At 39.9% G+C, this 17,358-nt stretch overlaps 1 protein-coding gene across 2 annotated transcripts in view; it reads left to right on the forward strand.

The window, feature by feature from the left end:
* The window catches only part of CERT1 (ceramide transporter 1), a 79,880-nt gene extending 71,972 nt beyond the window's left edge, over positions 1-7,908 (forward strand). For both annotated transcript variants that reach the window (XM_088130466.1, XM_088130467.1), the window contains 2 exons: positions 1,874-2,010; positions 5,109-7,908. In XM_088130466.1, the coding sequence (XP_087986592.1) occupies positions 1,874-2,001 (128 nt within the window). In that variant the 3' untranslated portion in view covers positions 2,002-2,010; positions 5,109-7,908. The remainder of the gene's footprint in view (positions 1-1,873; positions 2,011-5,108) is intronic.
* Positions 7,909-17,358: the final 9,450 nt, after the last annotated feature.

Consider the following 17,358-nt stretch of genomic DNA (forward strand, 5'->3'; position numbering starts at 1 on the left):
TGCAACTTCCTGCTGGCTTCCAACAACTGAAGTTAGTGAGGAAGCCAGCAGGAAGTTGCAAGTCCCAGGCGGCTAGCAAGCAGGCCAGCAGGCGGGTAAGTGGCTGCTACCAGGTGGGAGAAGGGGTGTGTGAATGGCCAGGGAGGGTGTGCAAGTGGCAGGGGAGGTGGTGCAGCAGGGCTTGGGGTAGCTGCTGCCGGGTGGGGGAAGGTGCACAGGTGGCTGGGGAGATGCAGCGCAAGCACAGCAAGGCTCATTGAGGGTGTGCAGATGGCTGGGGAGGTGTGGTGAAGCACAGAGGGGCTGAGGGAGAGTGCGCGGGTGGGGGAGATTTACCAGAGCAATTTGTGACCTTCCCTGTGGCTTCCCCTTTGACTTTCCTTGTGGGAACCTGGCAAGGAAGTTTGCAAATCGTGATCACATGACCACGGGACGCTGCAACCATCGTAAGTGCAAGCCGGTTGCCAGGCGCCCAGATCACGATCACGTGACCATGGGGGTCCTGGGACGGCCAGAACTTGAAGGACTGGTTTTAACCACTGCTCGTTCAGCACCATTGTAGCTTAGATTACCAGTGTGTACATTCAGGCTGTTAAAGCATTTTGCAAGATAAAAACCTACAGAGTTACATTTTTGGTCTTTGGATTGACAGCACTCCGACAGCAGAGGCAAATACATTCCTGGAGGATATTTATGATGTTTTGAATAAAGGGCCAGTAAATATCATTATTAATAAAAACCAGTGATAAATACCCTGCCCAAATATTTAATTTCAGTTTATTATGGACAGCAAACAGATACAAAAAACAAAAGCATACATACAAAAGAAAAAGACCAAAAAAAAAAACACCAGATACAACATTCAAGCTTGTTTTTCACTGTGGATCCTCTGCCACAGTTTGAAGCTAGGTAACAAAACTTTGCAACATTGTATGTTACATAAAAAACTTTGTCTACCAGAAAAAAATCAACATAGAAGTCATCCAAATGGCCAAGATTGCTGCCAGAAGAGAGAGAATAAGATCTTGACTCATTGTCACGTAAAATCTACGTTATAAAAGAAAGTGAGATTGAGTCAACCTCTTCTATGCTATAGGAACATTATGGTATCTGCTTTGGAAGAGCACAGAGGAAAGGGTGTTACAATATATCCTAATGAAGGGCTTCTGGCATTTTTTGTGTAGGAAGTGTAGGAAGGTAGGAAGCCATATCTTTTCATATCATAAAAGCTGCCAAGAATCTTTGGATTGCAGCACAGGATATAAATGAGAGAGAGAGAGAGAAAGAATCATATTTTTGGTCTGGGACCAGTCAAGGTTATATGAAGCAGTCTGGGGAAAGCCACATAAAATCAATTTCTGCTTAAAGAACTTCTTCAGGCTGGATTGGAAGATATTGCTTGAAACAGAGTAGAACAGCCCAGTGAGTCGATAAATGAGTTTGAGCCAATAACTTTATTACTATCTAGGCTCTTGTTTCTGTTCTAATCACACTTAATTTCAGCCTTAAAGATCACATTAGAAACACACTTAGGAGTGTTAAGTATAGAACTAAGAAATCTAGATTGTGCAGATTAAAGTGGTCTGAAGAGACATGTTTGTATCAAGACTACCCCAAGTAATGGGTATGCTAAGACGTTTGTCTGGAATGGTTTTATTGCTACAGGCAAATACTTGTGGGGGAGGGGGGGGGTTAGATTTTTTTTATCTAAATGATAAAAAAAATGATAATATTGTAAAATTGCTGAAGTGATTCTTTGAGCCATGTTGGAGGTATAATCAGCATAAACTGACCAAAGTATTAAAAGCCAACATTTTTGCCATTCCATAAATGCAAATATATTAATCACTTAAAATCTCATCTTTATTTGTAGTGAACCCTGGAGGCTGGGCACCAGCTTCTGTACTACGGGCAGTAGCAAAACGAGAGTATCCCAAATTCTTGAAACGATTCACATCATACGTACAAGAAAAAACAGCCGGGAAGCCTATTTTGTTCTAGTATTATCAGGTATGTATAATCCCATGGGCTTTTGCTATATATTATTATTTCATCAATAGTTATATAGACACTTCAGATGTACTGAAATACTTGGAATGCTTCTTAAAATTGGTTTTAAATATAGTATAATATAGGAGTATGGGAGACAAGACAAATTTAGAATTGGGAGAAATAAGAGGTTAAGGTTAGGATTATAATTTGGGGGTTACATTCTTGATACCAGAATGTTCTGGAAACTTCTCAGTACCTTCCAGGCTCCTCATCTCACTGAATCCTTCCTTCCTCCTTCCCTTCCCCTTCCCCTTCCCCTTCCTCCCTCCCTCCCTCCCTAATTGGGGACCTTGCATGCTGCAAACCAAACAGCCAGCCATTATACTGATAATGCTCACTTACTGACTACTTGTTCAAAGTTACAATGGCACTGAAAAACAATACTTACGGCCGGTCCTCTAAATTGTGGCCATTGCAGCATCCCTGTGGTCATGTGATTGAGATTCAGGCATTTGGCAACCAGTTCACGTTTACTTTTTTTTTAACATATTTTTTATTAAGAATTCTGATTACAACAATAAAAAACTAATACAAACTAAGCTTAGAGAAAGAGAAGAGAAGAGAAAAAAAGAATAAAAAGTGTAGGGAAAAAGAAAGAAGAAAAAGAAAAAATACAATAAAGAAAAGAAATATATAAAGAAGTGACTTCCAACCTTCATCACAACAGGTATAAACAAATTTAGTAATACTTCCTCTTAAATTACAACAAATGATCTCTTTTTCCCATATCCCATCTCTTATCTATAACCAAATCCATAAAACATCAACTTTTCAATCCTGGTGTCAGTAAAAAGTCTTTAAAGGGTTGCCAAAACTTTGTAAAAAAAAAAAAAAAATCTTCTTTTAACATTGATCAAATAACCCAACTGTATATTCCTTCCCTTTTCTTCTAACAGTCTTAATCTTTAATTCAAATATTGTTGTAGGATTTGATTTCTCTTCTACTCTTCTTTATCTCATCACACAGATTTCTTCAAGGCTTTAACAAGCCTCTTTTGTAGATTCAATAAGAAAACATTTTCGGGGTCATTCTCTTGGTTTATCATTTGTATTTCCCATTTAATTTTTAAAACTTCAGTCAGTTTCTTTTGTATATCCAGTAAAGAGTCCTTTTCCAAATCATTCTCTTGGCCTGTTGTTTATAGTTCCACTTTCGATACTTTGTCTTGTCACATAAAATTTGTTACACGTCTGTCATTCCTTCATTAATATCTTTTGAACATAGTCCATCCATAGAAGCAAACATCGTTATTAACAGTGTTGATACTGTAATTACTAATTTCTGGCTCCATTCTTCAAAGATCTTTTGTGTCATTTTGTAAGTCCCAGTATTAACTGACATCAAGAACAGGCTTGTATTTTTTTTTTTCTTTCTGCTTAGAATTACTTGCCCCTTCTAGTGTCCAGTTTCTAAAATCATAAAGTCGCTTATTTTTGTTATGAACCAAGATAGCCAAAATAACTCTGGTTCCCCTGAGAAGCTATTCATTTTTTATAGTTAATTCCAAAATCTTATAAAAGAAGTCAATATTCCAAATTTATCTGGATCTTTAATCCGTTTATAACTTGCTTAGATCAAAATCTTATTTAGCTTTTTGCTGTTTATTTCAAATTCTTTAAGTTCTTAAGCTTATAATCCTTTTTTTTTTTTTTTTTTGGTTCAGAGTTGAAGATAAAACTCACCTGATGACTTTTCAAACTTGTTGTTCCAAAGGTCTCTAATAGTTTTAAGATAGTTAATAAGCAATTCCTGAAAGTGATTAGAAAGTGAGGTTTGCGAACTTAGTGTCCTTTAAAAGGCTCCGCTTCAATTGCAAGCAAGATGGCTGATCCCTTCATCTCCTGGTACTCAAACCCACTGAAAACTGCTGTCCCATGGTCTCATTACAAGGAGCAGCTGTCTGGAGCACGTGTGCACTATTTCCCATCCTCTCCTTATCTGTAGAGGTTCCAAGGAACCAGTCTACTCACCGTTTTTTTAGTCCTTGCTGCGGTTGTTGGCTCCACTTTCCAAGAAACATCTTCAGTTCACCATACCTCCCCTGGAAGTCACAATCGGTTTGCATTTATGATGGTCGCAGCATCCCACAGTCACGTGATCAACCGCAGCCAGAACTGATGTAAGTCAGCGTGGTCACGTGATGTCTCACTTAATGACCGCACCACTTAACAATGGAATTGCTGGCGCCTGTTGCTATCAGTAAGTGAGGACTATCTATAAACTTAAAAACATCCCTTCCTGAGTAAGCAACATTATGCAAGGTGCAGAGAAGGAATAATTTAGATAAATAGGCTATCAAGAGATCAGTGTAGCTGGATACAATCTCCCACCTTGTCAGGTGCCTGATCCAGGCCACATGTAGCAAGCAGACAAGATAGAGATAACATCATTCCCAGCAACCCATTAAGCTTCCAATCACCAACCATTGCTCAGATTTCAGACCTTATACCTACTGCAAATACTGCAAGGCAATCCCCACTTCTGAATGATTGCACTGAGGAAGCCTCAGTGGGATGTGGGGTGAAATGTTTGCAGAACACCTGATCAGTACCTTGGTATTTATCTTCCAAAGCCCAGAGAACCAATTATCAAATGTGTTTCTTAATTTTGATAATTGATTTTGTGACACCATAAATGGAATATTTGCAAATAAATTAGTTGTGATGTTCAAACAATACAATCAGCATAACTTTTGCTTAGCTATGAATGCACCCAATTGAACAGCTGATTCTGCCAACTAGAGAAACTAACTTAAAACAATCTATGGGTTATTGTACCTTTGTTTTTCTGCTTATCAAGGGCAGAAGTTGCAGACAGACAACACAAGAAATTAAACAAACTGGCAACAAACATTGGAGAAGCATGTGGGAGATCAGGGAGAAGTCCGCTAACATACATTCATCATTAACTGTAAACTTACGCTTGTGTTATGTGAACATGTTCAGTACTGTGCTTCCGTATTTTCATAGCTTTCTCTTGTACCATTCTAGCTTTTAGTGGTGGTAGACACAAGTGAATGGCTTCATCTATTTTTCTCCTTTCTCCCTCCACCTAGTGATTGGAACAAGGCTGTGTGAACATTCCACATTGGAGAAATGAACCAAAATGAAGGCTCCAAGCTGGAACGTAGGATCTACAGTCTTATGGGCCAAGTCCTGCATTCTGTACACAACTGAAGTATACTGCAATGCTATGAACTTGAACTTTCGCTGTCTTCTGCTAGTTCACTTTGCTGAATTGATGTGTAATTATAAAAATACATGTGTTGATACATGTATATGGCTCTGTTTGCTTGCTCTAGAGGAGAATACTACAACTTTGGGTCACCAACTTGGTTCATTGCTTTAACTTTTGAATAATTTGAGATGATTTTGTTTACTGTGGGACTCCATAAGACACTTGCACAGTTTTTGTTTTTGTGTATGTCTAAAAAGCACAAGAGACAAATACACATCTAGCATACCGTATGTGCTTTATGTACACAAAAACATACATGTTATAACTTTTTTTCCCATCAGGTTTTCAGTAAATTGTGTGTCCTTTCAGAGGAAATTCTTGTATGCTTTGTATAATCATAGTTCATTGCTGCTGAGTTTCTATGAGAAATCATCTTATGTAAAACTTCTCTTAAAACATGAGGGCTGTCAGGATCTTTGTGACTTGCCTTTTCTATAGTCTTGCTCCTATGAAGGCCCTCTGGGTTCTGATGGAGTAGGCATGAAAAGCTTTATTTTTTTCAGATATCTTTATATTTCTATTTTTATTTTTAGTTGTGTAATATGTGCTACAGAAATTTGGTTCCAAAACATGATCCCAAAAAGATATTATTATCTTTTAGTAATATCTAAAGTTATTATTAGATACTATACAAGAAGACCTGACTGCGAGAAAACAGCTACTGCTGTATCTTGCCCAGATTGTGTGAATATGGGCTGCTTTCTAGCAATCGGAACTTACACTGTGTAATATTTATTGAGTTAAATTGGAAGAAGATAACATTCCCAGTCTTGGAAAAAAAATGCTGTTGTCTAGTCCTACGTTTTGTTTCCTGTTGAATAAAGCTATGCTATGAGATTCATATATAAAAACTTGCCATACATGTAACATTTGCCCCATGGTCTGCACTGTCAGATATAAAAATACATAAAATCTAAAGAGAGTTCCCTTTAGTTGCTGTGAGAACTTAACTATCAAGGATCTGACTGGCTTTAATATCGAGAAATACAATATATGAAGGGCGAACTGTACGAAAAGACTGGTGGTCCTTTTGAGGAAATGCCTTGGGATGTACTTTTAAATTGAGTTTAGCCAGATGACCTTTTTAGCTGTTAGAGATCAGTTTGTGTATATATATAAAGAGAGACAAGACTTGGATATATTTTTGAAAACAAAACAGAAAGCCTTTATTTCATATAGAGTAGCTGATGCCCGAAAACAAAGATAATACTTTTTAATGAAGATTCAGCTAATGAAAATCTTCAAGGTTGGAAGCAAATTAGTTTGGGTATAAGCTGATGTGTCTTTGGTACACTAAAGCCGGCACACTCTAAGGTTGTTTTGTGTACATGCACACAGATTTCATGCTTTTTAGTATCCTTTATTTGCCTTTCTCTAAATAATGTGGATGGAAAATGCCTTATTACAGAATAATTCTGATCATGATTTGAAATGTAGAAAAGTGCCTCTAGGGTAATGCTGGTAAGGCAAAGAATAAGATGATAAATTTGATCTGTTTACTATCTCACCAGTAAGCATTTTGTATACCATTTCTTATACCTCAGATATGTTTAATATTTTTGCAATCAACTGGAAAAAATGTTCACCATAGCCACTGATGGGAACTTCAATATCAAAATAACTCTTAGACCCTAAAAACAAATTTAACAATTTGCCATTCCTGGTAATAATCATGGAACGCATGCAAATAATTATAATTTAATTGGATGGCTTTATTTTAGAAAGAGATGGAAAGTTTACAAAGCAGTTTATAAATCTTAATGTCATTAGTTGCATTTGCACTAAATGTGATGTATTTTGCAAATCTGTAAATAAAAATTACACTAAAAGATACTATTTGTAAACTAAGTTTTACTTTTAGACAAGTGGTGTCACTTCATTACAGCTAGCCCTGCCCAATCTGTCTTGAGATTTCTTAGGGTATATAATAAGATAATGTGCTCAGTGCTTGCCTAGCAATTCTTAATGTGTTTTCTCCTGGACTAGAACTTCATTTTTAGTAATAATCCTAACTGATTATTGGCTCTTTTCATCTAATGCATCCATCTATCTGACACTTCACCAGTGGCATCTTTTGCTATAATAATGATGAACAAATTATAGTCCCTATTTGTTTAGTTTTTTGTGAATTAAACTATACAGTTAAACTCCGTGGGTGTAGGTGGCTTTATCTCCTTAGCTTGTTGTTCCACTGAAAGCCTGAATGGCCACCAGAAACAACATTAACATTAAAATCTATCAAATGCTGGACTTTCCTCTTTAACTGGGAAGGGACAACATGTTGAGACCTATCTGGTTTTTTAAAAACTTTTTTTAAATATTATTTTGCAATATGACTAAATGTTATAAAATCCTTGAAGGTGGAAATTTCTCTTACCTTATTGGGCTGAGCTGACTTGTAAGAAGTTGTACTGGTTCTCCTTAATCAAATGGTTAAGTCAAATTTTCACCAATCTTTTTGTCAACTATTGTATAAATGAAGCTGTATTTGAGTTACCATGTTCAACTACATACTCAAAACATGAATCAGTTTCTAGAATATCCCGAGTGTGTAGAATGTGACTGTTCTATGATAGCTTTATGATCCTGTTAACATTAAAAATAAATAACTAAATGGAGTTGCCTCTTCCATATTACAATCACAGATTTGAAAACCAGTATTTAAAAGTGCAAAGTATTAAAATATATTACAAACACATTTCTATTTTGTATTTATTTTTAATACTCAAGACTAGCATTACATTTTTTTTTAAACTGCTCCTAGTATGGTGCAGTTGCAAAAATACTATCGCTTTTATGTATGTCTGTGTCAGGAGTGGCCAACATTTTTGGTGGCTGGGCTCTGCACCTAACAAGTCAAGGGCATTAGTAGCAATTGGGACCGTGAGTGAGGTTGGGGGGTTTAAGATTTGTTTCTGGAGTATTTCATTTTCCCCCCAATACTTTTTCATAGGAGACTTTGTAAGCCATAAAAATATCAGGGGCCACATGCGACCTCCTGCTCTACACAAACAAATGTGATTCAGAATTTATATAACAGAGTAAACAATTTTTATATAACTCAACTGGTACTGTACTTAGTTCATTTCTGAATTCATATGTTATCCAACTAGCACCAACAATGATCAGTTTTTTCATGCATACAAATACACAAAAATTGAATCACAAATTTGTCCATGGTGGGAAGGGTCATGAGTAAGAGACTGAGTCCAAAGTTCATTCCAGCACCCCGTACAGGTTGCATAATAAAATGGAAATGTAAATAGACTCTTGATATAATACACATTGTAAAGGCAAAGACAAGAGCCATTATTCCATCAACATTCACTTGGATTATACAACTTGGAGCTGAACTGCACAATAAATACCCTTTAGAAGTGGGTGCTACTGCCATCAGCCATGTTCCATCACGCTGGTACTTTTTTCTGCTGGCTGTTACCACGTAAGTGGTTGACGACCGACTCCTGGTACTGCTGAATACTTTTACTTTTTGTTGGAAAGACAAAATGGAGAACAAATATCATTTGTTGCTTGATGGAGCACATCCCAGGAATACAAAAGGTTGTAGATGACAGTTCTGAATAGAAGTAGTAGAGAACTGGACAGTAGCTGACCTTTGCTTAAGAAACTCAAAGGCTGCTGGTCAGATTTAACATTTCCCCAGTTGATTGGCTCCACATATGTTGGAGCATAATTTCCATGGACTTGCTGGCAAAGGATAATAGGTACTGTTGTTCCCTACTGAGGAAGCCTGAAGTGGAAAATATTAAGTAGTCAATCTGACCTGTTACAAGGCACTTTCCTAGGATTTTGTACTTTTTCAGTCCAGAGTTCCTTTCATCTTTCTTTCTGAAGACTGTGAGTAAGAATGAATGCAGATTTTATGCAACAATCAGCCTTACTGCTCTGAAGCGGATTGCCATCTTGGAGTCTCCATCATTACAAGCTTTTGTGAAATGTGTGCCTTTAAAGAAAATAACCTAATTTTACTTTTTAGTTCTGTCTGGGCTGGATATGTGTTGCAGTCAATGGCATTTACTGCTTTCCTTAAGTAATATTACTGTTTTACTTTGGAACCTTCTTTTCTAAGATGTTTTGGAAGGGCTGGACATGGTGTAGAACATAGGAAGCAGCCATGTGTTTAATGAGACTGGCAGTAGCTTTCTGGAGCTATCAAGAGCAAAGTGAGCCCTCTTCACAAGCAAAGCATGACCTTCTGTTAGTTCACCTTCCAATCTCTTCAAAATAATTTGTGGGATCTAAAATGACAGAGAAGGCAGAGGAAACAGAAAACATTCTTAAATTCTTTACCAATAGGGGCCATAGGAAGAATATTTTCTTCTGTGTAATGAAGTGATTTCTTGTATCTATGTGTGTATACAGCTGGTGCACTTTTGCCTGGCAGACTAACTGAGTGTGTGCTGTTGATATATTATCTGTGCGTATGTGCAGACACACAACTGTGAGGGACTAATCAGAACTGGTGATGAGATGTTGCCTTTATGTGTGTTTTTCTGCTCTCTTGTTGCATCTGCGTGTGTTTGTGTGTATTGAGCCCTTGAAAGCACAGGGCAGATCACTTATGCTCTACCCTGTGTCACAGAACCAAGAAAAAAGAGGACACAAGGAGAACAATCATCAGTATTCAGAGCCGCTGCCCAACCGCTTTGACCATAGGGGTACTTTGGGGTAATCTGCAATCCCCTGACCCATTTTTTATCTCGGTCTTTCTTTTGCTGACTCCTCCTCCTGTACCAAATTTGGTTTCATTCTGTTCAGTTTTGAAAAGTTATCCTGCTGATGGACAGCATATAGAATCTTAAACCCCTTGGCATAATTTTTTTCCAATTTTCCATTAGATTGGATTAAATTGAAGTCCAGATGCTGCTTTCTCTTTGCTACTGCTGAATGGACAAAGCATCATCCATGTTGCCTTATATTAATTGGCCGCTTTATTGCTTTTCTTTGTCTTTATGTATTGTCTTTATTCCAATGCTTATCCAAAAGGAAGATGTAATTTTTTGCCCAAATAATTACCTTGAAAAAGGGGTGAGGGGCGGTTTCAGTTAGTTGCAAAACTGAAGCAAGGGAGAAGCCAGGTCTGTCTCACTGAGCATGGCAATGTGGAGCTCATGGATGAAGGGACCTATCTTATGCCCCTTCTGAGTTTTTCTAAAATCTCAGTCTCATTGAGGTAGAAATGGCTTCCTCCTTTAATAGTATTTATTACCTTTAAATACTGTCTGCCTCTGTGTTGCAAATATTTGACTTGCAGTGAGGCAGTAATACATGCTTGTTCTTCTGCTTCAGTGCAGATACTTACTTTCTACCCATGGTTAGCAATAGTCTCCCTGTCTCCATTCCCTTCTTTCCCCTTTCTGTTTTGCTCCTTCCCCTGAAAGGAAGGAAGAAATATCTGTGATTTGTCTGAGAGAGAAAATGGGGTGTGGGGAATCAATTGATTTATATAAAAGTAATATTTGGGGCAAGTGATCTGAGATTGATTCCCTCCTCTCCCTTTCCTTGACCTCAGTGTTAACTCTGGGGATTGGGGGTAGGTAGGACAGTATTGTGCTGGTTCTCCTTCTTTCTCCAGGATTGATACCAGTCAGTGCTGATTGTGGGTGATAGATCCTGCCCTTGGCCCCTATTATGTGGGGTACCACAGGGTTTGGTGCTGTCTTCGCTCCTATTTAACATCTACATGAAGCTGCTGAGTGAGATCATCCATTGCCATAGGGTGAGGTATCATCAGTATACTGATGATACCCAATTATACATCTCCACCCCTGGCGAATTAAGTTGCTGTTGATGTCATATTCCAGTGTCTGGTGGCTGTGGTGGCCTGGATAGGGAACTTCAGCTGAACCTTGGCAAGACTGAGTGGCTTTGGGTTTTGGGGCCTTCCGGTTCTGGGACTTTGCCATCTTTGGTTCTGGGTGGGGTTGCATTGCCCCAAACAGACCCGGTGCACAATCTGGGGATCCTCCTGGACTCACAACTCTGCTCAAGGTGCAGGTGGCAGTTGTGGCTAGGAGAGCCTTTGCACAGCTTTGTGCTGTGTTCCAGTTGTGTCCATTCCTGGATCGGGAGGCTCTGCTCATGGTCACTCATGCCTTGGTCATCTCCCAGGTGGACTACAATAATGCAGTCTACATGGGGGTCCCCTTGAAGAGTATTTGGAAGCTTCAGCTGGTGCAAAATATGGTGACACAGGCAGTTATGTGTGCTCCTAGAACAGCACACATTACACCTCTATTCCATGAGCTGTACTGATTGCCAGTTGCTTCCAGGTCCAATTCAATGTGCCGGTTTTTACCTTTAAAGCCCTTCATGTCATGGAACCAGGTTATTTGAGGGACTGCCTCTCCCCAGTTACATCTGCCTGTCCTGTCAGGTCTGGCAGAACAGGTATGCTACAGTGCCATCTACTGAGCTACATCTGGCAGGACCCAGGAGGTGGGCCTTTTCTGCCATGGGACCTACCCTCTGAAACATTTCCCCTGAGGTGAGACTAGCCCCATCCTTGATAGCCTTCCGGAAATTCCTCAAAATGTGGCTATGTCAACAGGCCTGGGGATCTCAAGGAAATGGAAATTTGTTGAGATGGCAACATTGTAACATCAAAGATGCTCTCTCCTAGTCTCTTTTTAATAATATTGCTGCTGTTAATATGGCACGTTTTAATGTTTGCTTTTTATGGTTTGCTTTTATTATATGCTGCCCAGAGTCATGTTTGTGAGATGGGCAGCTATATAAATGTGAGGAATGAATGAATGAATGAATGAATGAATGAATGAATGAATGAATGAATGAATGAATGAAATAATTATGTGTCATTGTACTAAATCACTATTGTTTCCTTTTCAGCATGTAGCTTGTAGTACCTGCTAAATGTCCAAACTTACATGGTTATCTGCAAAGGATTTTCACTCACAGAGAATCCTCCTAGAACAGTGTTTGCTAATCTTGGGAAGTTTAAGATGTGTGGACTTCACCTCCCAGAATTCCCCAGCCAGCCATGCTGGCTGGGGAATTCTGGGTGTTGAAGTCCACACAACTTAAGGTTCCCAAGGTTGGGAAACCTTGTCCTAGAGGTTTATGCTTATAACTCAAAAGTCATGACTTATGCTATGGTCCATTGGCCCTTAGCCCAAAGAAGAGCCTTGATCCACACTCTAGCGCTTCTATTGAGGAAGCATCATTCCTCTTTCTGGGCTTCCTGATGCTATCATATTCATGGGTCTGCACAGAGCTACATTTCAGATTATTCTATAGATGAATGTTCTGATAGGAAGTTAAAGGTAAGATTCCTTTGAGCCCAGCTTGACTCCTGCTGACTGCGTTAATACAATAATGTTGTTTTCTCAGCAAGTACACAGAAATATTTGGTGTAGCCTTCTTCTGGGACATTATTTCCATTTCTTCTCTAGTCAACTTTTCACTGTACTTATCAAAGCAGTACCCAGTGCTAACAAGTTAAACTATTGGGTTATGAACAGTGGAGCTATGCAATGATCTGGACTCAAGAAGAAGCTGTGATGTGGAATACACAGAAGTGCTTATCTAGCAACTGTCAGCAACTCTTTAAAGAAGCCTATCTTTTCCCAAGATTGAATGTCTGTCTTGGCAGCCACAGCACAGAACTAAGAAAAAGGTGTGGTTGGTTTAAGAAGTTACAAATGGATGCTACATGCATGCGCACGTGCAGTTCAAATCATCTTGTTGCACAGCCCTAATGAGCAGCCGTTCAAACACACATCAGCATTTTAAGCATTCAGAGGTCTGTTGAGTCTTCCTTCGTGTGTCCCATTCCAGAAACAGATGAATATCTACCCAGTACTCAGGCCATGTTCCTATATGAATGTACCTAGAAGTAAATTCTGTTCAGCTTGGGGGAGGGGGGGGGGTTATATACAAGGCTACAGTATTAATATGGCACAGAGATGCTTTCACACTTTCTTCCCAGAGATCCTCTAGAGCACTGGTAAGTTTCAGTACTGCTCTGAGAAGAAGCCATCTTAGAGAATAAGCAGCAGAACTGCATCGCCTCCTGTTTCAAACCCAGAAACAGTCCAATAAAGCAGAGGCGTTTCTGCCTGAGCTGATGTGATGTGATGACAAGCAGCTGATTGGTTCTCCTGCCCCTGGTGTGACTCTTCCATGGTTACTGCAGAGCAGCACTTGAACTTTGATGAAAAGCTCTTCACGGTAAAAAAGATACAGGCAGAGAGTGGTTCAGTGTAGCAACTGTTCTTTGCTTGTGTAAGGTTAAATGGTGCAAAAAGATGTTTGTTGCAAGAGAACTGCAGCAAACCCAACTGTGCAGACAACTTTTTACTTTCCCGTGAATCTTTCATCACCCTCCCATCTCTCTTTCTCTATTTCATTGTAAACATTTGTACAATCTGGGCAGATGGGCACATATATAATTACTTTGTTTGTTTGGGGTCTGTGATTCTGTATCCTTTGTTTGTCTCATGAAGTCCCACCATCACACCCACAGTGGCTCTGTTACTTAGCTTTGAGCATTTCTCCTTTAGGGTATATGGGGAGGATCTGCAGCCAAATAGTCTTAGGCCTGTGTGAGACTTTGCCCCATGCCCTAGTTCACATGGTGTATTTTCTATGGCTTCCATCTACGACTGTAAGTAGATAGCTGTTGGTACTGCTTCTCCTCAGCATGTGCTGGGTAGATTGGCATCTGTCAGGATGCCTCTTACCATCTCTGCCAGGTGATGGGTCTCCCTTTCTGCCACCTCATTTTGCTCTGGATTGCAGGATACTGTAGCTTGGTATTTAACGCCTTCAGGTAAGCCTAGGTCTCTCCACTTACATTTTTTCTTCATTCTCAGTTCAGAGGGTTGCTAACTTGCACTGGCATTTATTGCTTTTTTTCCACCTAATGCCACAGAATGTATTTAATTGATTTTTAGCCTGCTTTCTGTTAACACTAATCTGAAATTAAGCTACATTTGCAGGAAATACTGTATGAGAGGGCGACACACGCTAAATTGAAGGCAACACCGTTCTTTCCTTTAAAGAGAACTGTCCACTTCATTTTTATTTCTTAGCAGAAGCAGAAATAATTTTCAGGCAGAGTTCCTTCTGAGGGGATAATTCCTGACAAGTTTCGGATAATTAAGTTCAAGGGTTTTATGTTGCTATTCAACAACCATACCAAATGTTGGTGTATGGGTAACAAAAAAACACTGCCAGATAAATGGCTGAAGTTAAATGGTGAAAAAGCAATTCTGCTTCATAGGAAATGTTTTTGTTTCTTTTAATTTAAAAATAATATGTTAAATAGCTTACCCCGATACTAATTACTTTCATTTATTACTCCCTGGAGACATTTTATCAATGCATGAAAAAAAGCCTCAATGTTGCAACCCTGGTGTTGTAAGCTGCTCCAATCATGTTGATTCTGGGCAATGTGCAACAAAGCAAGAAAGTAGATTAAAAAACCAGAATGGAATGAAAATAACTACATGTAATCATTCAAGGCCAAGGCTCACGTAAACAGGACAGTATTTAAAACCTTGCAAAATGCAAAGAGGCTTGAGGCCAAACATACCTCTAACAGGGGAGTATTTCAAACTATGGAGGACCCCCAAATCATGGACCACCTCCTTCAGTGGGAGTACAACTCCATCCATGGTAACTAAGAGGACCAAAGTGATCAGATCACTCAGATGTTTATATCTGAAGAATAGCTCCATCTTGGTAAGTTTTAATATGACTTGTTTCTCTCCATCCAATTCCAAATAGCCTCCGAGTATCAGTTGAGGACTTCTACAGCATCTTTGGTTCATCTTGGGATAGCAGTGCAAAACTGGGTACTGTATCAGGTCCAGACTAGCCCCAACAACAACAACAGTGTGAGTCATAGGCACCCAATAATTTGGCTACCTTGGTCCAGGAGTGGAGCAACTGGTATAGATAAAAGGACTTGCACCAATATGTGGGACCCCTTTCTTCTGTAACAACCTGCCCAGTTCTGTATACCCCTCTGATCATCTTGGTTTGAATTGGAGCCCCCACACATCACCCCCAGAGATCAAACGATGCCACACACTCTGCCTGTCCTTATGTATTTCCGTCATTCATCCATCTCACCACCATCAGCAGGGTATATCTGTGGGCTTAGCCTGGAAATATATAGTAGTCCTTTGAGTCTGAAGAAGACACACTGTTGTGCAGTTCACCTGTGGACATGGAAGTGGCTCTGCAGCCCCAATCTGGAAGCGCTGAGTCTAGCACAACGGGAGCGCTGGAAGTCCACTGTTGTAGTAACTGTGGGTGTTATTCTGTGATGTCACTCACAGTTTTCTATCAGTTTTTGGTGGCATCCATCTTCAAAGCTGATGGAGGCTTCATAGAACAAGGCTCACCAACGGGTTCTGTCAGCAGCCGCAGCTTCTAGTTCCTTTGGTTCGATGTTATAGTGGCATAGGTTTTCTTTCACAGCATCTTTGTAGCACTTGTGTAGTCAACCTCAAGGTCTCTTCCTAGACTCCAGTACACTATAGAGCAACTGGCGAGGCATATGGTGGTCATCCATTCTGATGGCATGTCTCACCCACCACATCTGAACTCTGATAATCAGGGACTCAATGCTAGTGGACTCTGCATGATCCAAGACCTCCAGGTTGGAGACACGGTCTTGCCAATGAATGTTGAGGATGGAGTGAAGAGTGTGCATCTGAAATTTCTCCAGTTGTTTGATGTGCCTTTAGTACAGAGTCCAGGACTCACATCCAATAGGAGATAAGGGATAACCACAGGTCTGTAGACTTTCAGCTTTGTGGAGATATGGATGTCGTGTTGATTGAGCACTCTAGTACGCAGCTGCCCTAGTGCCTGGCTGGCCTTGCTGATCCTGGAGTCAATTTCTTTGTCCAAAGACCCATTGCTCAAATTGATGCTTCCCAAGAATGTGAAGCTCTTTACATTTGTCAGCTGAGTGTTGTCAACAGTGATTTTTAGTTGTAGGGAGTTGGTATTTGGCATGAGCTGATAAAGTAACTCAGTCTTGTTCAGGCTGATAGTCAGGCTGAAGTGCATAGCAGTGCTGAGAATTTGTTTAGCATCAACTGTAGATCCCTGTCTTTGTGCACCAGGAGCACAAAGTCATCAGCAAAGAAGGTTTTTTGGATGACTGTATGGAGGCATTTCGTCCATGTGTTCAAGCAGCGGTCAAAGAGAGAGCCATTCAATCAGTACCTGATGTACACTCCCTACTTCAGACCCTGGACAGCATGTGACAACATGCAAGCAAAGAACAGATTGAACAGGATTGGGGCTAGCACACAACCCTGTTTTACCCCATTGGAAATAGCAAATACAGCTGATGTCTCACCGTTGTAAAGAACCTGTCCTGTCACTCAGTCGTGGAGTAGCTGAATCAACTTCACGGATTTCCTTAGTCATCTATAATGTCTCAGGATGATCCAGAGAGCCTCCCTGTTTACAGTGTCAAATGCCTTTGTCAGGTCAATGAAGACAGTAAAGAGGCTTGTTCTGCTTGATGCACTTCTCCTGGACTTGCCTCATGGCAAAAATCATGTCTGCTGTACTCCATTCTGGCCAAAAGCCACACTGCACCTCTGGGAGGTTCCTTGCTGAGACAGTGACAAGTCTGTTGAGGAGAATGCAGGCAAAGACCATTCGGTCCCAGTTGGTACAGATCATCTTTGGAAAGCGACCTTTCCATTCCAGACATCCATAGCTGGAAATTTGTACTGTTTAGCTTTGCTATTTCTGGGTGATACCTTTTGCTAGGGACTGTGTGTCTGTCTGAGTCAAATATTTTTAAATTCCAGCCTCTGCAGATAGCAATTCTGCCAAGTCAGTTTACAGCAACTGCACTTATTTAAATCTGCAGTCCGAGCCACAAAGCCTTCAGTCTTGACACAGAACTTGTAATCTAAACCACACAACTCATTAGGCAGGGAGCATATTCTGCACTGGGTGCATACTGATCAGAATTAGTCTCCTTCAGAGACATTTCAACATTAAAAGGAAAATTCCTTTGGCTCAGCATCATTTAATAGATGACATAGACA

The sequence above is a fragment of the Python bivittatus genome, unplaced genomic scaffold, assembly GCF_059951505.1.
Source record: "Python bivittatus isolate LINGU-HERP-01145 unplaced genomic scaffold, Pbiv_v1 ctg000850_np1212, whole genome shotgun sequence".
Classification (NCBI taxonomy): Eukaryota; Metazoa; Chordata; class Lepidosauria; order Squamata; family Pythonidae; genus Python; species Python bivittatus.